This window comes from Scophthalmus maximus, chromosome 14 (assembly GCF_022379125.1).
Source record: "Scophthalmus maximus strain ysfricsl-2021 chromosome 14, ASM2237912v1, whole genome shotgun sequence".
NCBI lineage: Eukaryota > Metazoa > Chordata > Actinopteri > Pleuronectiformes > Scophthalmidae > Scophthalmus > Scophthalmus maximus.
The window spans coordinates 21,464,752-21,492,043 of record NC_061528.1 but is presented as its reverse complement, the minus strand read 5'-3'; the positions used below and the strand labels follow the sequence as shown (position 1 = coordinate 21,492,043).

Genomic DNA, 27,292 nt, shown 5'->3' with positions numbered 1-27,292 from the left:
TTTTATTTAATATTATGTTATGGAAAGATACAGCAACCCAGGAAACAGGTGTGAGCCTTTTCAAAGTCCTGATACTGATGACAATGTGGTGCTAATGTGCTGAAAGATGAAGTATCTCCTTATTTGAGAAACCTAAACTGAAGATTAAAAATTACGACTTTATCGTCATAATATTATGACTTTATTCTCATAATATTTTGACTTTTTCCTTGTAAATTTTACAACTTTATTCTCGTAAAATTGCGGCTTTATTCTCATAATATTTCGAATTTATTCTCATAAAATTATGACTTTATTCTCATAATTTTTGGACTTTTTTCTTGCAATATTATGACTTTTTTCTTGTAATAGTACGACTTTATTCTTGTAACATTATGACTTTATTCTCATAAATTTACGACTTTATTCTTAAAGTCTCCCCCAATGTGGCCCTAATACTCCGTTGTATTGAACAAAACTTTTAATTCTCTTCTGTCTTGTATTATCCCCTCTGTCCACCTCCCTCTCTGTCCTACAGACCGGGAGAGAAGGAGTGGCGTCGTCCCCCGGCTCCGACGCTCGCTTGAGCGTGGACATGGTGGAAGGAGGTCGCACTGCCTTGGACAATAAGACCTCTCTGCTCAACACGCCCTCGCCACGCTCCTTCTCCGGGCCTCGTGGTCGCGAGTTTGCCCCGTACGGCTACGGAGAAACCATCTGCACCTATGACAAGAGTGCCATGAAGGAGGCCGTGTTTGACGATGACGTGGAGCAGTTCCGCGACTGTGAGTTCACGTGATGACAGAGCTGTTGTTGCCGATTACTGCAGTGGACAGAAATTGCTATCACAATGTTTGAAAACGCAAGTATTTGAAAATGCAGTATGAAAAAACTTTGAATTTCATTTTAGTAATTTCCAGGTCTACTGTCTCTACAGAGCTTTAGGTCACATATGAATATCACCGGCGGAAGGAAAAGTAGTTCCTATCAACCAGGCATTATTTAGATTATCCTGGTAAACGTTAGTCACTTTGTTATATTGATGAAAAAATACACATTTACCCAAAAATATCAATCTTTTAGTATGACAATCAGTCCTGGAAACAGGTAATGTCGGAATTGGAATTATCAATATTTTAATTTCAATCCGCAACATCACAATCGACTCTCTGGAGAAACCGTGACTTTCTGTGTATGAATTGTAGCGTGATAGCATACACAATATAAATGTAATATGTTGGAACTTAAATCTTAACAACATCTAGCTATTTTTTAACGTCTACTAAGAAGTCTAGAAATTTGAGTCTGGAATTTTTAAATGGAAAATGTGTAGGAACCCTGGGATATGTTTAGGAAAAAAATATTAGATTTTCACCGTACATACCACACTTTGTCACAGAAGTCTGCGTCTGTGAAAGACAATTACAAGAGCACAAGCCGGCAGCTCTCACTTCCCCCTGATCATCCTTCCAACCCATCTGTCGCGCCCCCCCATCCCACCCACCACCACCTCCCTGTAATGTGGCCGCATCATGTTGTTCTCACAACAGAAAGGAAGAGAAGGCAAGCTGAGACTTGAAACAGGAAAAGGCCTCAGCCTCAAAAGGGGCAACCATTATTCATGGTGGTTCATTGTATTTACAAACGAAGAGGTGAACATGTCTCAGCGTTATCTTCACCACAAACACTGGCTCTGCAGCTCCTTTATATTCCGAGACACAATCCAGTCTGTGCGTCGCTTTTTGTCATCACATCCTCTGCCTCCTGTCTCCCTGTCCCCACCTCCATTCCTCCCCCACCCCTCCTCTCCCCTCCAGGCCGACGTCAGGAAAGTGGTGAAAACAAGATGACGCTCCCCAAGGTCTTTGCTCCTGGTAAAGAATGCTTCCCCTGCCTCAGCTGTTTACTGACCGTACCTTCACTCCACTCACCCTTTGTCTTTATTTGCATTATTCACTTTGCTCTTTCAAGTCCCATCACTACTTTTCACTGTCATCTAACTTTGAACTCCACCTCGTCCCTTTGTGTTCAGTCAGTCCGATGTATCTTGCCTTTAATGCAGAACTATCAGGCCGGTTGATGCTTTTACTAAATGGTTGTGGCCGTCACTGTACGGTTTGGGTCCTTCTATTTGGTCCTTCTATGATAATCCACAATACATCACACTAAGATCACAGCAATAAAAGGCAAGGGTAACTTTGTCCAACCTGACATGAGCCAACTGTTAGAAAAGGAAATGAACAGCCTGACGCATGACAACTGAGTCGTACACCCATCACTCCACTGTATATGCAAATATTTCTTTTTTATGACATAAACAATCTTTTTTTTGTCAAAATCACTTTTTAAATTGTCAAAATGCTGGCTTTCAAAATGTACGCTCGCTTTGTGCGACAAGTTTCAACACTCATCCCTGACTTGGCCTAACTGAGAGTGAACTACATTGTCCCATTGTAGCATTTCATTTCATGTCAGGGCAATTTTTTTCTTAAAACAAAGGAAAACGGGTTTTGTTTTGGTCATACAATATCATATTTAACAAGCAAATTTATTTGTAGCAATATTTCCCACAGCAGTTTTCTTCTACTGTTTTCTTCTGGTTGTAAACCGAGTGATGGATTACAGGAGGATTGGATTGTTTCTGACTCATTATCTTCTTCTTCTTCTCCTCATCCTCCGCTGGCAAGCAGTCGGTCAGGACCACTCGGACCTCGTGGCCGACCTTCTGAAGGAGCTATCCAATCACAACGAGCGCTCTGAGGAGCGTAAGGGTGCCCTGGTGGAGCTGCTGAAGATCACGCGCGAGGACAGCCAGTCCGTGTGGGACGAACACTTCAAAACCATCCTCCTCCTCCTGCTGGAGACGCTGGGGGATAAAGATGTATGTTAAACTAATGACTGTGCGAGTGAGTCTCTGATATTCAGTGGCGACTCCAGGGTTTTAATCGACTGCCCTTGCCTCTTGTTTCCCCCAGCACACCATCCGAGCCATGGCCCTGCGTGTGCTCAAAGAAATCCTGAGGAACCAGCCGGCCCGCTTCAAAAACTATGCCGAGCTAACCATCATGAAGACTCTGGAGGCTCACAAGGACTCGCACAAGGAGGTAAACTTCTCCTTTACTCCCCACTGGGGGGCAGTGTAACAAGCTGAAAACACAACTTTGACTTATTATGAAAACTTTTCAGAAAACTGTGTATAGATGAATGAGCACCTGATGAATACAAGTCCAACATCACTCCTCTTTTTTATATCTGTTGGTGTCCGCCAGTTGTTTTTTTGCTGGGGAGGGGATGATGTTCAGTGTGTTTGTCAGTGTGATGAGAGTTTGTGGCCCTGAGGCTGAGTCGGTCTGTCGAGAGCTGCAGACAACCTCTTTGGTATTACAGTGTCATTTGGCTCATTATTAATATGTATTTAAAAATGTGCAGCTTGAAATAGAAAGTGTCACAGAATCCCCATGTTATAAATTCAAACAGTAACATAGTTTTGCTGTGTTCCATCCATTTTTTGTCAGTACTGAGAAAGGAAATTATTATTTTTTCTCCTGAAAAAAAAACAACCTTTATTTTGAAAAATCAAATGATGGAACTTGTGTTACATCACACACATGCCAAATGAAATGCATGTAGAAGACATTCAAAAGCTTTTCATTTCAAAAGGTTAATAACTGTTGGTCCTATAGTACATCATTAAGACTTTACAGTCTAGTTATCAATATGACAACAATTACTATAGCTGAACACAATAATCTAAACCTTTGACCCTTAACTCCAGACAATAGAGGAGAAACCTGAGGGCTCACTATTTTTCACCAGGACGGTCGTGTGTGTGCAGTGGTGACACGTTAACACGCAGCCAGGAGGGAAGAACGGACGGACAAACTAATCCATAGTTCTGGAAAAACATATACATCAAAAATACACTATTTAGAATAGAATCCATTGTTATCTCCACATGGGTTAGCTTTGGAGAGCCCCAGAAGACTTTTTCAATCTTTTGCAGGTGTGCCCAACTAACAAGGGTTAGATCTAAAAAGTGATTTATTTGTTTGGGTACCAATATTTCTTAAACTCTGTATATTGTCCATAATTGTAGATTGCACAAAATATTCCATATATTTAGTGTATGGTGCCTTTTCCAACGGAGGAATTACTAAAAATATCAAAGTCCATCACAAGGTTTGTACAACGACACGTCCGTGATAGAAGATGCAAACTTATTAATCCTAATAGGACAATAGTAATCACCCGCAAATGGATTCTCTGAATTACACAAATTAAATATAGTATGATTAACCGTAGTGTGTATGTGTCTGTGTGCGTTCAGGTGGTGCGTGCAGCTGAGGAGGCAGCTTCCACCCTTGCCAGTTCCAGCCACCCGGAGCAGTGCATCAAGGTCCTGTGTCCCATTGTGCAGACAGCCGACTACCCCATCAACCTGGCTGCCATCAAGATGCAAACCAAAGTCATTGAACGCATCACCAAGGAGTCGTTGGTGACGCTGCTGCCCGACATCATCCCCGGACTCCTGCAGGTCTGACACATTCGGATTGGATCTGATTAAAATCCTGTTCTGTTTAAAAACCTGAAATTGTTTCTTTATTTCTGACTTGGACCTCAAAATTATATATATTCACAAATAGGATTCAGGAAAAAAACAAATTAAAAAATGGTGTGGGCATGGTTTGTGTAAAATGTTTTTCTAACCGATACACCCCAAATAACAGGAAAGCAGGGACTTTGGGGACAGACAGAGTAGGAACATTCTTGTTGGCTCAAAAAGGCTTATTTGGACAATGTTCATATTTGGACAGCGGGAAATTATTTGCCTTATTTGTCCCTGGAAATGTTTGCGTGTACTCTGCACTCTCTGACTCCTCCCACGTTCTTGCTGACCCCTTGTGTGTGTGTGTGTGTGTGTGTGTGTGTGTGTGTGTGTGTGTGTGTGTGTGTGTGTGTGTGTGTGTGTGTGTGTGTGTGTGTGTGTGTGTGTGTGTGTGTGTGTGTGTGTGTGTGTGTGTGATATGCTGTCTCTTCTCTCTGCAGGGCTATGACAACACAGAGAGCAGCGTACGCAAGGCCAGCGTGTTCTGTCTGGTGGCTATCTACTCTGTGATTGGTGAGGAACTTAAACCCCACCTGGCTCAACTCACGGGAAGCAAGGTATTGACTGTTGCCAGAAAGACTTTGCATGTACACACACACACACACACACACACACACACACACACACATAGTGTTAGGAGAAAAAAACCTCTATACCAGATGCAGAGCCTTATCATCTTCCCATGTTGTCAGCTGGTTCCAGCCGGTTGTCCAATTAGAAAGCCCCGGGTCGTGTTTGTCCTCTTCGTGTCCCTTATGTAAGGTTACGTAAGGCTTGAGGTCTGAGGGTCAGGTTCACCTGAATGAAGGGAACCTTCCCAAACATTCACTCACATAGCTGACTGAGCTACTGACTACCAGTGAGACTAAATCTCCATCTGCTGGCAGTGTAGCAATGTCCCATTGTTATGATCCATTAGATCATGTTACACCATTGTCTTAACCCCCTCAGGTCATCTCTGTCGTATACGACAGCCGCAACCTTGTGTTATAAAAGTTTTTTTTTTATAAAAGAAATATCATTCAACACTTTATGCCAGCGAGAAGCTAACACTTGCGCCCCTCCAACCAGAGTGCCTGTGCGATCGTGGCCCTTTCAGAAGATTTGTAGTTCGTCCTGACACTTCAGTGTCTTTTTGGGAGACTTTTGGAGGCTACTGTTGTTGTAAGCAGACTTCTAGCCGTCCATTTAAGATCTGAAGCATACATATTCTGATAGCCTAGGTTGTCCTGAAAAAGAAGACTTTCCTCTCCACGGCGTTACATTCAATGTCGTTCTTTTAGATGTGAAATTAACAATTTCTGTTCCCAGTGGGATTTTTCTCACCCTTGTGTTATTTAGATAGTCGTGAAGATGCAAATGTAGCCGGAAATTCGCAAGGAGAAAAAAAAAGCAAAGATGAAGCAGTAGAGCAACAAACCTCCGCCGAGGCCCAGAAGTCCCCTTCAACTCAATGACGCCTTAGAGCAAAACCAACAGAACAGTGCAGATCATGAAATCAGTATCTTCATTGTGTAAGAATGAGGAGTTGATTAAAAAACCAAAACATATTAGACTAAGAACAGCATTCATTCACAACATAAAAAACACTCATAAAACTATTGCATTAGTTATTAAACTCAACAAAAAACAAACAAAGTTATTTTTTGGCCAATGTCCCATCCTCTCACCGAGTTTAATGGAAATCTGTTCTAGAGCTTTTGTGTAATCCTCCACAGGCGTGAAAACAGAACCAGTCGGGAGGTAATAAGCAGCAGTTTTGTGCCCTTTTGTAAAGGGTGGACCTGACTTTAATCTTTGTTCTTTATTGTGAAAATCTAAATAATGTAAGAACTATTTAAATCAAACTGGAGAACGTCTCCATTTGGTTGAACTGTTCCAACCTCTTAGATGCAAATTGTATGACTTCTGGTGAACATGAGAATACTTTTTTTGTCTGACTGATCAGACATCTCAGCAGACACGATCCCACCGTGTGGACGCGACATGGTAATATCTCTGGTCTCTGTGTGTCTGCAGATGAAGCTACTGAACCTGTACATCAAGCGCGCCCAGACGACCAACAGCAACAGCAGCAGCTCCTCAGACGTCTCCTCTCACAGTTAATGGAGACCGCGTGGACGGACAGCGCCCCTCCGTGTCTGAGCTCCCCCTTCCTTGTCTTAATGCTCACGCTCCAACGCTCTCCTCTCGCTTGTGGAGGGGCCCTCTTCAAACTGTTTGTCCTTCAGTTCCTTCCGCCCCCCTCCTCCCCTCCCTCTGCTCTCAGAACTTGTGAATGTAACTCTGGGCTGGTTTTCGACTGGTGGGGAGGGAGTCCACACGTTTAGAGTTTTGTGGATATGGGAAAAATGCACTTTGGTTCCCACGACCTCCACACTGCCTTTTTGTCAATGGAGTCCTGTTCCTCCTCGAGCCCCTCAGAAGGAGTTCATGCATTAATTATTCACTCCAGAGTAGAGATATGAGCAGGAGAAACGTCTGTCGAATCTGCTACAGTTTGGGACGACGTGTCATTTGGCTGGCCCAATGATGGTAACAAGCCGGAAGGCTTTGGGATGAATTCTGGTTTGGGGGCGTGAAAACCAAATATTGCACGAAAACAGAAATGTACAAGGGAACAATGTGACATAAAAAAAAGAAAGTACTGTATAAACATATTAAGTTAATGTTTTAAGTTAATGGATCATGATCACGGTTCATGGGAGCCTGTGCTTCGATTGTAGTCTGGGTTTTTTTTATGTTCATTTGTAATTAAGAGTGAGCTTTTTAAATTGAATCCCCCCTCTGAGATCCCAGACTGTAGTGAAAGACGCTACCGGGCCTTATTCAATTCACACATACGCGGGACTACGGAGAGTGAACGGGACGTACGGCACTGTAGCTCTCGGCTCTCAAAAAAAAAGAAAATGTGAATCCGCAGAAGTGGGTTTTTCAGTATTAGTCGTTGCCTTCCGCTTTCCTTCACCCCCCCTCACCCCCCTCACGCAGCCACAGCTTCTGCAAATAACCAGTTACCCACAGATAGAGGTATATTGTACATACACTGTTTCACCACCGCTTCGCAAAACTTTTACATAACTATCAGAAGGAAAAAAAAGGAAAAAGTGAACGGGCCGGCGATCTGACTCGTAAAACAGTTTTGCACGTTAGAAAATTGGCTCCCATGTGATCTGCGGCACCTTCGTCCGGGTCGTCGGCTGTTTTAAGTGCACTTGTAACATCGCCTCCGACCCGGTGTTCCAGAGGAGGCAGTCACAGGAACCATGCTCACATAGGAAAGGTACAAGGTGCAAGACAGAAGTAGTGAGGCAGGGTGTGGACCAATCATACCTCTCCGTAGTGTGAATTTACATTTTTCAGCTCAGAGTTTGAGGTGTTGAAAAAAGCTTTAACATGTTGGATTCCTGCTGCGACTCGGTACAGTTAATCTGCTTTGGGGAAGGATAAGACTGGTGTCGCTTCTGTTATGTTGTTTGCTAACTTCAAGCAAATCAATAATAATAATGACGAGGATGACAATGAGGCAATATGAATAGTCCTCGGATGTTTTCTGTTTCGGTAACGCGGTGAGGACGCTTCTCTTAAGTAAATGAATGTACAGAATTTGCGTATGTTATAATTTGCTTTATGAATACTGGTACTGAAAATAATCCCAGCCACCTGCCTCTCTGCTCTCTTCGCCTAAATCCCTTCCGCCGGCTCACACCACGAATCAGCCGAGTGTTGTTTTCAACGGGGGCTTTGCAAAAACGAGGGTCGACCTAACCGGGTCACCGGGTCACCAGGCCTCCGGCCTCCGGCCTCCTTGCAAAAACTGTTCACTATGCATGTCCTGCAGTACGCTGTCTCTCTTCTGTCAAGTAATGTTCATACCTGTATTTATATATTTTATCTTATTTTATTTTATTTTTTCTCATTATGAACTGTACAGAAGGGTTTTGTTTTTGTTCTTTGTTGTTTTTTGTTTTTGTTTATGTCAAAATCCACCTGTGATAGATTTGCAACAATATAAAAAGAAACTGTTTGCTCTTGAAATAAACCAATCTCAGAGCTCACGTGGGTCGTTCTCCTGGTTATTCATCTCAGATCTCAACATTTCTTACAAGTCACCCAATGCCGCGTGGCGTCTTCTTCCCCCGGTGTGTCGGGCTGGACCTTGACTTCCACAGGGCTGCTGGCAGCAGTGGCGGCCGGTTGTCCATCCGCTCAGGGGCACATGCTTCCAGCTCTGTGTAAACTTTAACCAGAGCGTAGTTTGAAACGACCTGCTCCTAATCTCTGCTCCTTTGGAGGAGCTCTGCAGAGACCGCTGCAACAGGGTTTGTACTCGGCCTGCTCACCTCATGATTCGTCCAACATTTCAAGTGTGTAGCAGGAGTTTTGCCAGTAGTGTTTCATTCAGCAGTTGTTCTGTTTCTATTATCTTTACTTGTATTGGGGGTTGTGATATCACAATGTTCTTCCTTGACTTGTTGACCACACGAAGATAAATGTTCTTATTGCTCCGCAAAACCGTGTTTGTTATTTTTCCAGAATGTCTCTCCAGACACCGTCACCCTGAGGGGGGGTTGAAAGTCTCGCTTTAGGGCCAAACTGTCGGCAGTGTCAACAACGGGGCCGAGTGAAGCTGCCCTTAATGCATCAAGCCAGCCAGACACTAGCTGTGGGAGGTTTGTGCTCACACACACACACACACACACACACACACACACAACCCGCCTCTCAAAAGGTCACCCAAGGTCTGCTGGTGATGTCACCGGTTGATATATAAGAGGCAGGCAATGAGGATCTGGTCGCAAACGTCCCGTCCCCCTGAGCTGAAGGCGCTCGCTCCGTGGGTCTCCACGTCTCACCTGTCGGTCCTGGGATACGAGGCGACGTCGCGCTGGACAAAATGCTGTTCTGCCACTCGCAGCCCGAGTCCTACCACCAGCCCTCCGCTAGTTACATTAGGTAAAGCACAGCCGCGTTCAGAGGCTTCGCAGACCAACCTTCAGGCACAGTGTCACTTTACTCAGGAAAATGCTCATATAGCTCAAAATGTGTTTTTTCTAAATGTGGACATTTACAGTATTTTGTGTCTTATTGTTCATTATTATTCATTTGTTCACATTTCCATGTGCAATTTGAATCCTTAAATGGTTCATGTTAAAGGAACGTTGTGTTCAAAATCAACCTTTCGATGACAAATAAATCCCACAGACACCTTTTTCCCTTTTAATTTTTTGTACGAACACACTCCTGTTTTGTAACATCGACTGTTTGCACATTGGTTTGCACGTTCAACTGATTCGATTTTGAAAGAGAGCAGGGCCGTCACCTCGCTGTCATCTCCACACTCAGCCCTTCTCCCTTCTCTCCTCCCGGTCTCTTTCAGAGAGGCCATAGCACCTTTCCTGACAAACGAAGAAGCCAGGCTCATGGCCGAGAGCGCACTAGGTGCCAAGAGGAGCCCGTTCCAGTACGTCCTGTGTGCAGCCACCTCGCCGGCTGTGAAGCAGCAGGAGGAGACGCTCACTTATCTCAACCAAGGTAGTTATCTCTCCGGCGAGGTGAATGTCCACGTTGGCCGAATGGACCGGAGCTCATTTTGTCACGTGTGACCGCAGCAGCTGCACGGGTCAGATTTAGGACTGCCCGTGCATTAGAGCTCAAGATTAGGATTGCTGCCTATCATGGAGCCACGTTCGCGTGAATGAATTGAAATGCATGGTGTCCCTGCAGTTTGGGAACCTGCAAACAATTAACACGTGTGTCATCAAGACAAGTCCGTGTGCCAGATGAGCTTTAATCATAAGATGTTATACTTTGATGACATCAGAATGTCAAGTTTCCTTTGTCAGGCTCTATGGAAGCAAAGAAAGGCCATGATGAATAGAATAATTGTGTTTGGGATTGTGAAATTGAATTTTCTTTTCATTATCAATTCATTTGCCGATTCATTTTCTAGATTAATTGTGTAGTCTATCGAATGTTGAGACCTTGTGAAAAATCTAAATCCTAAAATATTCAATGTACTGCCATATAAAATATAACGACTTTACAACAACAAGAAATCACCACATTTGAGAAACTGGACCCAGAGAACATTTGGCAATTTTCCTTCATTGATGACATTAATATACAGTCATAATAATTCATAATAAGCACCGATTGTTGGCCGCAGTTTGCGACTTGACCACCGGATGCCGCCAAATATCACACATGTAGCTTTAAATATGCTTAACACTGAAATCTGAATGTAAAGTATTGTAATGTTTTAGTTTGAAAGACTTCTGTCTGGATTCATGTGGTGGGAGTTCTCCTCTTTGAACGGAATGTCCCAAATAGTGCGGTGCCCAAAAGGGTTTTTGTTTTGAGGACACACAATTCAGCAAATTCCAAACTCAAAATTCACTCAAAACTTTTCTATCTTGGGTCATGTGACTGCGGGACATAACTTGATAGGACAGAGGTCTAATTGATTTCCCCCTCCTAGTGGTTGTGTCTCCGTTAAACTGATTCAACTGTATATGATAATTTGTGGCCACCATATACTTATTTGTGTCCACAAAATAGTATTTTATGGCAACGACGTAGCCTAACTATAATGTGGGCATGTTCTGGCTATTTTGTCTTACTTGGGTGGGGCACATGAGTCAGTGACCCATACAGAGAGCATGCTTTCGTCGCCACAAATTAGAATGTTGTGGCCACAAATGAGTATTTTGTGCACACATTATACCTATATCGTGGCCACAATTTATTATATTTTTGTCATGTCTGGAGCTCCGTAATATTTCGACTTTATTCTCGTAAATTTACAACTTTAATCTCATATCATTTCGACTTAATGCTTGTAATATTTTGACTTTAATCTCATAAATGGACGATTGTATTCTCAAAGTCTCCATCTTTTCCCCTCTCAATGTGGCCCTAATGCTCCGTGGTAGAGTCATTCTGTGGTATAAGAATGTTTCAGATTCGTATGGCCTTCTTTTGCTTCCAAAGCTGTCATTGTATACAGTTGTTAATAGTGATATCGGCTGTCCTGGACTATATGAACTGAATATCCTGTATACTGTACATAATGACATATATTTAATATGAGTCTTTGAGCCTTTTGAATGAACAAATCACAGAAGTAAGATTTGAAGGGCAGTATTAGATATTCATCACTGATTTATCCATATGCAACGTGAGCTCCTACATGTTTGCTTATTCGTCTACTAATTCTATTCACTTTGCTTTCTTTCTTTTTGTCTCTCCTCCTTTCCAGTTTGTACTTTACATCGTTCTCTACCACTGGCACCCTCTGACTTCCTGGTTCTGTTTCTCTCGTTGAACGCTGACTTTTTTATTTATTTGTGCTTTCCCATCATGTATGTTTATTTGACCTTTACGTTTCTACAAGTTCTCGCCTGCTTCTCTGCTCTGAAGTAATTTGCTCTCGAGTGAACACAATTGAAGTGAGCTTGCTGTAACATGCAACGTTTGGCCAAAAGGTTAAACTTAACACTAAGTTAACACTTGTTGATTGGAAAGTTAATTGCCATCAGTGTGCAAATCGTAGTTTTATTGTCATACTATAAAAGCTGGTCTTTAAGTCCCTCACTGGCTTTTCTTGTGATATTAAACTTAATGTATCATATTTGAATAGGATGAGGACATATTGAAGTTTCCTGGTGATTGGCCTTGATATTTGGCTTAAACGCTTCCTAATTTGATTGGGTGTCTCTATATCTCCACTGCCCCTCTTTTCTGATTGAATGATTTCCCATTTTTCAATTTTAATCAGGTTTTTTTTTAATCTTTTAAAATGTAGGTCAGTCCTACGAAATCCGTTTGCTTAACAGAAAACTAGTGGAGTATACAGATATAAGCAGCAAATATGTGAAGGTAGGTGTAAGGTCTGTTTCTTTTTGACTTTGTCATGTGACCTCTTCCACTGTTTTTCTTTCATCTGTTTCCATGTATCCATCTCCTGGTTTGTCACAGGTCCCTCAACCCTCCCTTCCACTTCGGGGGTGGGGTCTCATCCTCGGAGAGCGTGGTACTATCACCCAAAACTAACCTCCTCCTGCCTAGACTTCACAAACACCCACACACTCTATGATATATCCGAACATGCCGCCCTGCTCTTGCCTTCATGCCTGGATTTGTTTCATAAAGACATGGGCATCTATTTACAGAAGAGTATTAGGGCCAGGCATAAGAAGAAGAAAAAATGAGGGGGAAGAATTTTCTTTTTTATTCATTATTTATTTAACATTTTGACAATAAAGTCGAATTGTCGAGATTAAAGTCGAAACAGCCCTAAACGTCCGTGTTGTGGTTCCGGTTCAGCTGTCACACGTCCACGTTAGTTGACGTTAGCGAAGCTACGCTACGCTAGCTTCGCTAACTGCACGCCTCTCTAAATTCATTAAAGGTTGTTTGCAATTGAACGTTATCGTGCCAGGACGCACGTCCACGTTCATGTTGCAAACACCCGTCGTCACCGCGTCGTTTTCTTCCAGATTCAGCCTGTCAATCATAATATCGCAGCTTTTACAACTTGGTTAGCAGCTAGCGTTAGCGAGCAAACTGGCTAGCAAAATACCAACATCCGGTTGTTTGGTGCTGCTGAAAAGTGCTTCCGGGTCACATTTTTCGACTTTTTTCTCGAGGTTGTATTTCAACTTTATGCTCGACTTTTTGTCTTTATGCACGATATAGTATTATAACTTTATTGTCGACATTTCAACTTTATTCTCGAAATGTTAAAAAAATCCTCAAAAAATATTCCCCCTCATTTTTCTTCTTCTCATTATTGGCCCTAATACTCTTCTGTATCTATTTAATTTTGTTATTTTTCTGGAAAGATTAAGTTGCTTGCATTTTAAAATCTGAGAAGTGTTACGTTTCAGAAGGTCACTACAAAATGTCCGTCATGTCACTTTCAGTATTGTTTGCACACAGACACAGAAAAGTGTTTCATTTCAGATGCAAGTCAAAGTAACCACCCTATTTATTGCAAAGACATTTTTCAACACACACTTAAAAGCACGGGAGGTCATTTTATTTAATTTCTGTATGAGTGCGTCCATCGACGGGCCTCTGTCGTCAGGCTACCGTTCGCTTGAGAATGTAACATTAGCAGCAGCATCCTAGAAACACAGGAATGGAACAGGTGGCAGCTATATAAACACATGACGCGCCGGATCAAGTCATGCATAAGCCCCCCCCCCCCATAAATATCCCAATGGTACATGCTTTTACATGTTGTTAATTTTAATTTGTTGATTTTTTTGTCCGAGCAGGGTTTAAACAGGTCGCTGTTAAAGGGGCACCCCGTCCTTTTCATGCTGTGCCTCCGTAAAATCAGGGGAGTCACAAGAGACAGATTTTGTAAAAGACTTAAAAAAAGAAGAAGAAACATAGAGAACATTTGGTCCCAACAGTGGGTCCAAACACAGAATGCAACATTTTCATAACACAAACTTTGTTTGGAAAATTTGAGGTCTCAAATCAATCCAAGATAACTCAGAAGACATCATCAGCACCGTGTTGACATCATAGTGGCTCTTTTACTAAATGTAAAAAATACTGTTAAAGCCCTGGAAGACATTGTACACCAGTCTGGTCCGGCCGAGTGAGTAATAACCCTAATGTGTAGTAAGTGAGGAAAATAAAATTGGTGGAGTGCCCCTTTAATTAAATCCAAAATTATGTACCAGGGAACAATGTTATGATTTATTTGTTGACAGCATGAAATATGACCCTTTCATTAAAATCACACAAAGTCACATACAAGGTGAAGAGCCTCAATGAGCTGGGAGCAAAAACTCTTCAGGGTTCCAACACGTGTGGAGAACAACCTCCTTCCAGGTCACGGTTCTCCGAGGGTGTCGGATCAGGAGCAACCGGACTTGGACAATATTTGAGAATCTACAACCAAAGTCCAGTTGCTCTTCATCAACGCCTTTGGATAAAGGGTCCCCACATATTTGGAAACCCTGTTGCACACTTAATTTGAGATCTTGGTGGGACAAAGAAAAATCTAATGAGCGTTGTAAATTGAAAGGTGGAATCTCAAATCCAACATAAACCTTTTTAGTCTAGTCTTAAGAGGGGTCAGAGTTGGGGCAAGTGTTAAATCTTCAGGGAGTTTATTCGAGATGAAGATATGTTTTTTTTCCCGAGAAGATCCAGAGTGGATCTTAAGTGGATCTTAATTTCTTTTGTGTGAGAGTGTACGAGCCCTGATTTTCAAATGAAAAACTGTGGTTCTTCTCCCAGGTATCAGATGTACTAGCTCATTGACAGTTCATTTCACTCATGGGTGTATGGGGATGTGTGTGATGGGTAGGAATGGAGATGAAAATCACCTTGTATTTCCACCTCCTTACCTTTGCCCAAGTGAAAACGCTCCCTCGGTGCGTTTCGATGTAAAAAATTGCGGGGGAGTCTTTCCGCACTCTGCTCGCGCTCGTAGCGGTCGCTCCGGCCTAACTCCCTGACCCCGCCTGTCCACAGAGCATCGTGCGCGTGGTGTTCCATGACCGTCGGCTGCAGTATATGGAGCACCAGCAGCTGGAGGGGTGGAGGTGGAACAGGCCCGGAGACCGAATCCTGGATATAGGTGAATTGACTTTCCCAACATCAAAGCTCAAATATCTCCAGTGAAGCTGATGCATTCGTTCGTCATGGGTGATGACCTGTTGTTTTGCCTAAAAGTGGGATTTATGTGGCCGGTCCTAATGAATTTTGAAGGCTAAACCATTGCACTGTGCACCGTCCAACGCACCAACATTGCCCTCCATGGAGCCACGTGTGAGAGTGGTTTGCTGGACAGTAGCCTGGCACCCTCAACTCCATTTGAGTCGAAAGCTGAGAAAAGTCTAGTTAGTGCATGGAAGTGGTTGACATCAGACAACACAAGTCCTTTAATGTGATGTTAATAACCTGTACAATAACCTGGAGCCGTTGACGCAGAGGCCGCCTGACAGACTGGCTGTATTACTTGCAGATGTCCCACTGTCAGTGGGGATACTGGAGCCTCGCTCGCACGCTCTGCAGCTCAACACCGTTGAGTTCCTCTGGGATCCCGCCAAGAACGCTTCGGCTTTCATCCAGGTACAGAGGGTCTGCGGCCAAACGTCTGGAGGGAGGTCGCTGTCGCTGTTGTCGTTGCTGCTGCGTCTCCGGCCCTGTTTCGTTGTCCAACTCCTTTGTGTCCGTCGTCCCAGGTCAACTGCATCAGCACGGAGTTCACCCCCAGGAAACACGGCGGGGAGAAGGGGGTTCCCTTTCGTATCCAGGTGGACACGTTCACCACCAACCAGCAGGGGGAGTACATGGAGCACGTCCATTCGTCCAGCTGCCAGATCAGAGTCTTCAAGGTCTTACACTGGGTCCACCACAACCACACGTTTTCTCCTCGCCCCTGGGCAATGTGCACCAATGGGAAATAAGAACATTGTGTCAGGTTTTATATTTGACCTCAAATGTCTTCATTTGGAATGTCCCCAGCCGAAAGGAGCCGATCGCAAGCTGAAGACCGACCGGGAAAAGATGGATAAGAAGACACTTCAGGACAGAGAAAAGTATCACCTGTGCCACGAGACCACGCCGCTCAAAGAGGTGAGGCAGGTCTGTGATGACGTCACTGAGCTTTGTCAATGATTGAGTCTCTCTCTGGTTTGTTATTCAACCAAAGGAAAAGCCAACCTGGTGAGAGCTGAAGCGAGGAACATTTTACCTAATGTTAAGTAGAAAAATACTGTTGAACTTTGACCTGTATATAAGAGCACAGGTACACGTGTGTCCCTGCCAGATGAATCAAAGCAATTGGGAAAGCAATCTCAAAATTGTCGGATGATTTCTGGGAGGGGGCTTTAGAAAATATAAATTCCTCTTCTAGCTGTGCAAGAATAATAAGCCTTATACAATTTAGGTAACTACATAGACTTCATTACAGCAAAACAAAATCATCAGAACTTTACCCGAACACTGATGAAAAGTGCGACAGATGTTCTCAAACCTCCTGTGACCTCACTCACATGTTCTGGTCACGCCCCAAATTATGTAACTTTTGCCAGTAATTCGGTCTCCAAGATAACAGGTATTGAAATGAATCCTTTCTCCACATATATTCTTTATGTCTGACTGAAACCCAAGCTAACATCACTGCTTTTACCTCCTTAATAGCGCGTAGAAATATTCTCTACTGTGGAAATCTTGCTGCAGTAAAATACTTTGCCACAGCAAAAGCAATCTATCACGTGTTTTGCACAAGAAATATGAATCTGTAATGTAATTGTTCACTGTAGTTGTAGTAGACTACTGAAGTGTAGTAAGGTAGATGTGTAAAGTATCACTTCATTTGGATAAATGTACTAAGGTACAAGGTATCAGTGCAACAAAAAAACGAGCTTTTTCAACATCCAACAGACATTTAGCGACGTTGGCATTCATCTGAGGTTTTCTTCCTCTCGATGAAGAGTGAGTCCAACATTCTTTTGGCTCTGCTTTGGTCCCCATCGCCTCCTGTGCCCCGGTTGGCTGCCGACTCGGCCTGCCGCGGGGCCAGGAAGGAGTTTTTCTGGTCAGTGAAACCAAAACAATGGGCTAAAGAAGGCTGCAAGTGTCTGTGGAACTGAGGACAAGTGCATTGGCTGTTCATTCTCTGTGGATCGGTCGCTATGAATGAACCCTTTTCACAGGACACGTGGTCATTGAATCCACTGTTAATGTAAAAATACTAACGGGCGTAGCTTTGATATGATATTTCTTGAGTTTTGATGAGGTTATGTTTTCACCCCTGTCCCTTTCTTTGTCAATTGGTTGGTTTGTTCGTTAACAGAATTGCGCAAAAACGACGCAAAGGATTTCCACGAAACTTGGTGGAAAATTGGTCAAGAGAGAATCCATAAAACTTTACCTGGATCCGGACAAAGGGACGGCCCAGGGTTTATTTATTTTTTTACTTGGCGAGATAGGGCGTGTTTTGACCAATTTTAATAATTCATGGATCTTGATGAAAAACAATCACTCATGTTTGGAGAAGTGATATCTGAGTGGGTGCAATTTGGTGGGAAATCCAAATAAGAGGATTTCAACGTGGTTTCATACAGGGACTGCTTGGTTTTTCTTCCCCCGTGTCTCTCCAGTGTTCCCCTTGGCCCGACGCCTTGCACCTCACCACCCACAGCAGCTGCAGCACTCCATCGCCAGTTTACCACAGCTCCCCAACGTCCTGTAGCTTCACAGACGGGTGAGTCAGCATTCTCAGAAAGAACTAAAAGATGACTTACTGTACCTTCAGTTTCAGTAGCCTTAGACCCCAAAGGCAGAGACATGTAGCTCAACCAGGGTTGATCACTGCACCAGTGGTGTTAAATTCTACCAGCGGTAATAGCTCCCTCTATGGGTCACACACAGTATGTGTTTCAGAGCAGAACGAGCGAAATACTCGAGCAATCTCTCCAATCTGCTCTTCCTCCCTCATGCGCATGGTCCTGTAGCGACTGTTCTCCGCACCAGCAGGGGGAGCTGCTCGTGCCCGGCCCCTCCGACGTGAGTAACGGAGGCCGGTTGCAGTGTGAATGTGCTCACGTTGCTCTCTTATTCCCATTATTTGGAGCCAGCGGACGCTGGGCTGACTGTACTCATTTCATGGGCTCCTCTTCTGCTTTTTGACATGTAGCACCTCCTGCCGTCGTGCTCGCCGCAGGGCACTCAGGAGTGGCTGCACCGCCACAGGTTCTCGTCTTTCTCCAGAGTCTTCACCAGCTTCTCAGGTAACAGGGGTGAAGATCACAACACAGCGTTGATCCTTTAAAAACAAATGTTGGAATTGCACTTATTAGAAAATGAAAGCAGACAGTTGAGGAATTCACCCAATATGTTTTGGGCGCAGACATCCTTGTAAAATCTAAAGGTTTTTGAAAGACAGATGAGATGAACCAGACTCTCTGCTCTTGTTGCAGGTGCCGATCTGTTGAGGATGAGCAGGGACGATCTGATTCAGATATGTGGCCCGGCGGACGGCATCCGCCTCTTCAACACCATGAAAGGAAGGTGAGGTGTTAAAAAGGCACTTCAATGTGCTCAAGTCACACCAGCGCGGAGCAGAGCACAAATGATGCTGCGCTACTCGCCAAGCAAGTGTGGCGACTGCTGGTTGACGCTACCGGTTTGGTTCGAGTCTCACTGAGTGAGTCTCGTTTCACTTCATTCCCTTATGTCGTCAGTAGAGAGTCTAGCATGCCATCGTTCCGTTTTTCTTTGATTCAAGTCCTTGTTCCCCTCACTTTTAGAGTTTAAGGTTCATTTCATATTGATTGTAACCCTTGATTTTACAGTCCGCTTATTAGAAAAAAGTATCAATGTAAGTACTTGTACTTTCTTAGTACATAGATTGTATTACCATCTAGTATCTTGGAAGTTTTTAACGTACTTACTAGGTAATACTTAGTAATTACTATAAAGGTATTTTGGTAATTTCTCAGTAACTATATTTTGTTAACATCTAGTTCCTTAGTAAATTCTAGTCAATGAGCGGACTGTAAAACAAAGGGTTACCGATAAGAATGTTAATACACTGATCAGTGTAGGTCCTGACATGATACATGTGCGTACCAAATTTCGTTCATCTACGTCAAAGTTAAAGCCGGGGTCCTTGACGTTGAAATGTGGTAGGGGGCTTTATTGAGTCACTTTGGCACGCCCATGCCCCAGACCCCTAAAATATCATATTTTTCACCAGTTCTGATGATCGAGCATGTTCAGGCCCTCAAAACGCCGATTGATGCGTGCTAAGAAAAATAACAATTCCTGAGATTACAATAGGTCCTCGTCTGACCTCGTCAGCGGCTCGGGCCCTAATGATGGAGACTACATTGAATTCTGCAGCTCAGTTTGCGTTTACAAATCGTGTACAAATATTGCTGTCATAAATGTCAGCATGAAGAAGTGTGTTTATTGGAAGCAGAAGTGGCCAGCCGCTGCTGTAATGCTGAAAGTCACACTCCCTTTTTTTTGTCGTCTGCAGACTGGTGTAGTTGATGCACATAAATCCTAAAGTTATATACAAAGATAAAGACGAGGGCGGAACCTCCCTGATAACCCCTGTTAAGTCAGAGAGGGCGAACGGAGAACCGTCTTGAGTCACATGACGACAGCATGATGACTACTCCGGTCTCTCCTCCCATTTTCCAGATGCATACAGCCCCGCCTCACCATCTACGTGTGCCTGCAGCAGGCGGGGAGTCCACCTCCCACCAAGCCCGGAGGAGGAGACAGTAAGTGCACATGACGTGGCATAGGATTTGTGTAAATGTGTCAGATGAGAGAGTACGTTCTACTGCTCGTACTGTTGATTTGGGGTGTTTTATAAGAGGTGTTATCACTTTTTATATCCGAAATCTGATGGAATATTAAGGAGAAGGTGTTTCCCGAACATAATTTACTGTGGAATAGGGTGAAAGTGTTTGTTCACGCACACCCTCGTGTCCTCCGCCGCCCCCCCCCCCCACCCCCCCTCAGTCTACCTCGCTCTGTACCTGGAGGAGCTGACGCTGCTGGACCTGTCCGAGAAGATCTCGCTGCTGTACAGCATCGCTCCGCGGCAGATCACGCACATCTACAGACGAAAGCCGAACGGGATCCACGTCCTAGTCTCTGACGAGGTACAGGTCGCTCCGCGTGCCTTTGGAGTTGTTCACAAATGAGCACCAATGCTGCCAGTCATTCGGATTCACGAGGTTGTGGAGCGGCAGAATCAGAGTCCTGCTGATACGCTCGCTCCATCAGTCCCGAGGCGGTCTGAGGCGTCAGACATGACGTGTCAAGTCAAGTCAAAGGCTCTCTGTCGATTCTGCAATATGTGCCGGACGTACAGAGGAATCGAAAATACCTTTTCTTCTCCGATCAAAAAGTACGAAAGATAAGATAATATATACAATAAATAAATTCTAAAGCGTGTAAAAGTAAGGCAAAACCAAACGGTATAGGAAAACTAAAGAAATGTAAAGGACATACTGTACAATATGTGCAATAAACAGAAAACAGAATATATTGAAAATGTACAGTAAAAAAGGACATAAAAGTGCAGACTAAATACAATAAATGTAAAAGACACTGATGCAAGTGAAAAAATGTCTTTTATAAAGTGACCGGTGCTGTTCCTGACGGGGGAGTGGGGTTCAGAGTACCAGTACCAAACAGAATTATCAGAAACATGAACACTTGAACATACAAAACTTGGATGAGAACTTCCATAAAATGACCGAAACCGTGAGTGAGAAAGATTTGTTTAACTTGTACTTTGACTTTTTTTTATCATCATCATCATCCTCGTACCAGAAATATAAAATAAAAGGTTAAAGGATGGTTGGTAGGGAGAGTTGGGTTTCGTGAATGATGAATGAATTCTGAAATGCAGATCGGCGGTTCACACTGGTCAATCTGCCTGTTTCAGATGGTGCAGAACTTCGGGGAGGAGACAAGCTTCATCATCAGCACCATAAGGGGTAATTATTTTCAAAGTTAGCCTTTAATATCACAACCTATAATTAGACATTTGGTACAAAGGTTGGTATTTTTCCAATGACCTTTCGCTGACTTGTTCTCTGTCACACAGATGAAAACACTGACGGCTTCCACGTTGTGTTGAAATGACCGGCGGGAACTCAGGAGGTTGTTCCACCGGTGGAATTGTACAGACTGTATATAAATCCTTCTAGAATACAAGACGGGGGCGTTCACAGTACAGGAAAAGTGCGGTTGAGCTCGTAGTTTTACTGTTAATTCTGTGTGTGGTTCATTTCCTTGTGTCGTTTGTATTCTGGTCAAGTTACTGACTCGTGTTGTAATTCGCGGCACAGTGGTGGTAACGTGTGCTTACAGTTTGTCCTTCAACAGCTTCGAATGCAAGTGAATCACTTCCGTGATCTTAGATGAAAAGTTAATGTCGCACGTCATCGTACATGCAAATTGAAAAAAGACAAATGAACAAAAGTGTTTTGACTGCTGTGTCCCTGCTCTGATCGTGTCCTGACATGTTCCACATGGCGGGTCGGCTTCTGTCGCCATGAGGCTGAACGTTTCTCTGGATGAAATTGTAATGCAACATTTTAAAACAGTTCAGACGTCTCAGCTCGCAAGGCCGCCCGGCTGAGCATTGAAGTCGACAGGTGTGAACGGGAGCATGGGGCTGGCTGCTGCGGTTCGGAGCGGTGATTTGGACTTGTGCATTTGTGGCCAAAATAAAGTATTTTGCACTGTTTTTTTGTTTTTGTTTGCTGTGGTTGGAGGTGGGTGGTGTGTGTGTGTGTGTGTGTGTGTGTGTGTGTGAGTGTGTGTGTGTGTGTGTGGAGGATGAGTCAAACCACTTTACAAATCCCAAATGGTAGGTCTCTGGCGAGGTTGCAGTAGCATACACATAATATGCTGCATGCTTTTAAAATGCTTCTATCTCATATTTTGCATTGGGTATGATTCATTTAAATCTATTAAGTATATCTTATATAATGATTAGATAGTATAGTTAGGTAAAAGTGCCACTGGTTTTGAAGGCGTATTTAATAACTGGTAACACAAACTCTTGAAGTCTGACAGTCTTAGCAATACAGCAGCACCATTTGATAGACGACCTCAACGACCTAACATCCTCGAACTCTGACCTGGTGCAGCTGGTGCAGGCGGCACGGGGCTGCTGCGGGGCAACCTCACTTCCTCCTTTTTGTTCAAACTGCAGATACATCCCCTGCTCTCTGATACGTGTATCAGTATCCACAGTGCATTGTAATAAACCGTTTCATTTCATATACACATGTCACTGATGTAAAATCATTTTTTGGAGTAGGTGCAGTGCTTCCTTGACACACAGGAGGGCGCCGCAAACTCAGAAATGGCCGAAAGCCCATGGATCGTTTGTTCCACACAGATTGACGAGATTGTCCGTAGTACAGAGGGTTAATAGTTTTACGCTCCGGTGTCCAACAAACAGAATGATGACAGCTGTTTACATTTCAGGAAAAAAATCGCGTGAAAGCAAAATTGGATGCATGCCACAAATCCAATTCAACAATGATACAAAGTGAGCCACTGCATTAAAAGTGAATTCAAGTGAGTTTAGGATAGATAGATAGATAGATAGATAGATAGATAGATAGATAGATAGATTGCAGCCTATTGAAGAGCCAGCCTTGTTAATCAGTTTGCCGAGTATGTGGCACATGAGCATGTATGCATGAGAGGCTGATATCCTGCATACCAAAAGTATGTACAGACCCAAGGCTAAAATGTAAAAGAAAAACTTTTCTAGAATCTTTAAGATGCGTAATGTCCAACGATAGCGGGCTGTCCGAGGGTTTGAGGGCGGGGGGTACATGGGGCGTCTCTGTGGCTGGCGTTGGGCAGTCACTGGGTCACCACGCTGGGGACACTTGTGGTGCCTAACTATTCCAACTCCCGCACAAACACACACACACTCCTGTTAGACGTGCCGCAGATGCTGCGTTACCACGTGGCTCGGGATCATTAGCGGGGCCTAGTAACTGATACAAGCCTGACACGGCACAAAGACAGAAGGCGTCTCGGTCAGGCCGCTCCTCTGTGAAGTCCCCGGAATATCTCAGTCTGACAGGTTCACAAAAGAGGAGCTCGCTTGTCCTGCGCAGTTTGCTTCGGCCCGTCTGCCTCGTCAGTCACGCCGGGTCGAGTATATGTGGCACCGCGGCATATGGCCGAGAGCAATCTTCTGGAGGTCATCTTCTGGTGGGGGTCAAGAGGTCACTCTGGTGGTAAGCATGTTGTAGTCAATGGAGTCTGTGTGAACCAAACGGAGGGCGTCAACTCAGATTTGCGTCCTGTCTTTATCGTTGACACGCGCTGAGGTTTGCAGTTTTGCTCCTGCAGAAAAAGTAGTAAGAGGCAAAAGAACAACACGCCGTCAGGTTTTGGCTGTTTCGTGGGATTTGTCGACAATAACAAAATAATCGGCAGCTTTACTCTCACATGAAAAACAATGGTCACGTGTTAGTGATGATTTAAGATGTAACGTTTTGGATGCAACAGCCCTACTGAAATTAATATTTAAACATGCTACAGAATGTTTGCCATGTTTGGGGGCAAATTAGTCCATATTCAGAAAGGTTGTCAAACCAGACTGTGCTGTCAAAGCATTATTATAATTATTTGATTGTTTTCTAATTTCTTTAATTGAATTTCTTATACTCAAAAACTTCACATGCATGCGGTACAAAATGGTGTATGTGTGTGTGTGTGTGTGTGTGTGTGTGTGTGTGTGCGTGTGTGTGCGCGCGCGTGTGTGCGTGCGTGCGTGTGTGTGTGCGTGCGTGCGTGCGCGTGTGTGTGTGTGTGTGCGTGTGTGTGTGTGTGTGTGTGTGTGTGTGTGTGTGTGTGTGTGTGTGTGTGTGTGTGATTCTGACACACTATTCCTCTTCCCCTGTAGAGAGCGTATCAGAGCAGTGTAACACTGATCTCAGCTCAGTCCAGTCTGACTAAGCCCCTTTGTTACAGGCCCCCCCCCCCCCCCCCCCCCCAAAAGTCTCTGCACTCGTTCTTCTCTCTTCCTGACGAAGTTATTATTTTTGATGAAGTGAAAAGCACATGTGTTTCTTCAGCGGTCAGCGGGGATGAAAATGATCCTGATCATCTTGCGCAATTCTGCCATAAAGTGCAGCTGTCCGTCCGACACCAACACGAACACATCTGTGAAACACTGAGCCGGCTGAAAATTGGAAGACAAACTTGCGGTCAGCGGTGCCATCAGAGATCTGCCCCCGCAGATGCTGTTCCCACTGCGATAACATATCACATTCACGACACCTTATTGCACTGATCGTAAACTGAACTCAGTGACATGTGGTCGTGAGTCTCTTACAGCGAGCCCCTCATTTCACTATCACACTTGGGTTTATGAATGACGTCAAGCGTTGTCACAGTAATGACACATTTCAATATATGGAATCATAGGACGGTTTTCCCACAGCCCCCCGAGCAGCAGTTCTCATTCAGCCTAAAATACACGACCCTGTTGACCTTCGCCCCCAAAGTCCACCACCACCCAACCCAACCTCCCCACACTGCCTGCGAGCTCTGAATTATGATCTCTGCTCGCCGATGGGAGCACAATGTGACGATTGTGATTGTATTTTAATTTTGGATGGCCGAGTGAAAAAAGAAGATAGCTTCCTCTGAGAATGGGCTGGATTTATGGGCCCTGTCCTGGCCGCTCGCCCCACATCCCCTCTGATCTGCTCTTACTCCGACGACCCCTCAACCCTCGGGGGTCATTAGCGAGCCCCCGAATGGCGCGGCTGGCCGGCAGCCCATCTCGCACTGCTTGTTTTCCAATCAAATCACTATATTTAAACAGGGACACGAGCCCAGGGCCAAGTCCAAACACACATCTGTTTGAAATTGTTCCTCGCAATTATTTCACACAGAAGTTCTCCCTCTGCACCCCCCCACCCCCTCACTCCCGCCCCACTTTGGTCTTTTGTTTGTTGGTATTTATTTTCGGCAAAATCCTTCCCTCTGGATTGCTAATGGACCAACAAAAAAAGAGGGGGGGTCTAGGGGAGTTTTTGATGGTTGGGAAGTGCAGCGGTGGCCAGGGTCTGGCTCCTGGAACTGCTATCAGAGAGACACACAGCCAGAGGAGAATAGAAAAAACCAGCGAGGGCTTTTTGATTCTGTACAAAGCAGGGTTGTCACTGAACACAGGGAACAGCGTTCACACTCAGGGGCCCTGCGCCGCTGCCAGCTCGTATGACGTCTCCATCAAGATCCGTCAGTCAGGGGGCTTTCATCCGACAGAGGCAAACTTATTATTCTGGTTATTGGTTAGGCTCGTTTGACTCTTTGGATAAGAGAGCGATAAAAGAGATGTCAGCCACTGCAGGGAAATAAGACGTACATGTGCAGCCGACATGCTCCGGGAAAATGACACGTTGCTTTGGAAAGGACATGGACAAAGATGTTATGTGCCGTGTGTTTATAAGAATACGAACATCTTTAACCTGGACAGAAGTGGTGGATTGACAATGTGACAGAAAACGTTATTTTTCCCTTTTGTGTAATTGGCCTAGCCCTCCCCTCCCCTCCCCCTCCTAGAGTGAAGGAAAAACCTTCGGTGTTAATGTTAAAATGTTGAAATGTGAAAGTCGCTCTCTGGAGCCAGTGTTTGGTTCGTCCGTTGTGGTGAACATTGCTCCTGATGCGGATATAATAGGCTCACTGTAAGGTTACAAAAACACTGATCCCCAGTTTCAGGTGATAAAACACTAGTGAAAATGTAATTATGACTATTATATCCCACCTCTCTCAATAGATCCCCCTTAAAGGTGCACACTGAGCCTTTGGATTGTGTGAAAGTGATTAAATGTATTTCTTTCAGCAATTCTGTTGGGTCAACATTGTTCATTAGGGTTGATTAACTTAATTTGCTACGTTTTACCCAAAAACCCAGTAAGAAAGTTGAATCAGCCCCTGATAAATGCAGGTGATTCAAACAAAGCACACCATGTTGGAGCAAAAGAATTGAAAGAAAGTTAGTGAATACTGACTTCCAGAGACTCAAAAGGCAAACAGCTCATCTTAAAAATGGGGATTTGTTAAAGTAATCTGCTGCAGGATGATGATGATGAATTTAGTATGAATAGACTTGGTGTTTAGATCAGTGTTCCCTGATGCACACTCCGTATAGCAGCCGTATGTTGCAGAAGTATCCTGCTGTCAGTCAAAGGGATGCTCTCAGTCACCCCTACCCATGTAGCCGCAGATCAGATGTGTGATAATGCTTTGTCACCCCGAATGGGATGTTTTGACACTCTGGAGTGCTAAAAGCCGAGATACCAGGGAGGACTTTAGCACCGTACCGAAGTTATACTAAAAGCCAAGAAGTGAGCGTGATCTCTCCAGTCCTGTGGTGGAGATCCCATGAACCATGAACAAAATACACGTATGGAAGTCATCTCATTTTTAGATTCTTTTTTCATTTGATGAGTGTCCCATACTGTGTCTTAATTGTATTCACATAAACAAAAAATGTCCATTGATTGTTTTTATAATTGATCATTAATATGACACAAGATGTTGGGGCCTCCATGTAATATTGTAGGTCAACCATGTTTTACTCATGTGATATGAATTACTTTGTGTCAGCTGAGACGTTCAAGGTGCAAGTGGAAAATGGACATTTAAAAATTCTGTGAGAACCACTCCCATTGGCAGTGTTGTATATTGCTCCATTCACACCTGGAATCTACATATCTTTCAAATTCAGACTGCTTCATATGTACGATTCTAACCTGATTACATTTATACTAATGGATATTAAAGGGGCAGTAAACGATTTTGGAGAAAGCGTGTTTCTCTATTTGTCTCTATTTTACTGCTCTGGACGGGCCGCTAACACGTGGGAGTCTGACGTACTAACCACGAGGCCAAAACCGAGCTGCAACACCAGCTGCTATCACGTCTCTTAAAGGGATGGTTCAGTGATTTTGAAGTGGGGTTGTATGAGTTACTTATGCATAGTTTTATATGTTACTTTATGGCGTTGGTGACCAGCGATGTCATTTAAAGTGAAAAAATACATCCTTTGGCGTACAATGAACAGATATGTGGCGAAAAAGCCTTTTTTCGGTGGTCCCCTCTGCAACAGTGGGACTCTGACTTTCACTTCTTCCACTTCTCCTCCATAAAATG

At 44.0% G+C, this 27,292-nt stretch overlaps 2 protein-coding genes across 34 annotated transcripts in view; both read left to right on the top strand.

Moving 5' to 3' along the window:
- Positions 1 to 8,643, top strand: part of clasp1a (cytoplasmic linker associated protein 1a) — an 85,542-nt gene extending 76,899 nt beyond the window's left edge. For 19 of the 31 annotated variants that reach the window (XM_035651147.2, XM_035651149.2, XM_035651150.2 and 16 more), the window contains 7 exons: positions 518 to 764; positions 1,797 to 1,853; positions 2,667 to 2,860; positions 2,955 to 3,083; positions 4,307 to 4,513; positions 5,026 to 5,142; positions 6,605 to 8,643. In XM_035651147.2, coding sequence (XP_035507040.1) covers positions 518 to 764; positions 1,797 to 1,853; positions 2,667 to 2,860; positions 2,955 to 3,083; positions 4,307 to 4,513; positions 5,026 to 5,142; positions 6,605 to 6,691 — 1,038 coding nt within the window. In that variant the 3' untranslated portion in view covers positions 6,692 to 8,643. The remainder of the gene's footprint in view (positions 1 to 517; positions 765 to 1,796; positions 1,854 to 2,666; positions 2,861 to 2,954; positions 3,084 to 4,306; positions 4,514 to 5,025; positions 5,143 to 6,604) is intronic. The other 12 variants (XM_035651153.2, XM_035651162.2, XM_047337018.1 and 9 more) reach the window with 2 other exon arrangements.
- A 125-nt stretch (positions 8,644 to 8,768) lies between these two features.
- Positions 8,769 to 21,839, top strand: tfcp2l1 (transcription factor CP2-like 1). 3 transcript variants are annotated; one of them, XM_035651177.2, is made up of 16 exons: positions 8,769 to 8,907; positions 9,122 to 9,258; positions 9,966 to 10,120; positions 12,393 to 12,466; positions 15,086 to 15,191; positions 15,579 to 15,685; positions 15,799 to 15,951; positions 16,082 to 16,201; positions 17,722 to 17,825; positions 18,076 to 18,127; positions 18,258 to 18,351; positions 18,541 to 18,631; positions 19,772 to 19,854; positions 20,099 to 20,241; positions 21,033 to 21,084; positions 21,195 to 21,839. In XM_035651177.2, the coding sequence occupies exons 3-16, from the start codon at positions 10,009 to 10,011 to the stop codon at positions 21,230 to 21,232; spliced, it is 1,329 nt and encodes a 442-aa protein (XP_035507070.1). In that variant the 5' UTR covers positions 8,769 to 8,907; positions 9,122 to 9,258; positions 9,966 to 10,008; the 3' UTR covers positions 21,233 to 21,839. The 3 variants fall into 3 exon arrangements, with proteins under 3 accessions (XP_035507070.1, XP_035507068.1, XP_035507069.1); XM_035651175.2 differs by lacking the exons at positions 8,769 to 8,907; positions 9,122 to 9,258 and adding an exon at positions 9,288 to 9,541; XM_035651176.2 differs by lacking the exons at positions 8,769 to 8,907; positions 9,122 to 9,258 and adding an exon at positions 9,291 to 9,541 and having other exon boundaries at positions 16,082 to 16,192.
- Positions 21,840 to 27,292: the final 5,453 nt, after the last annotated feature.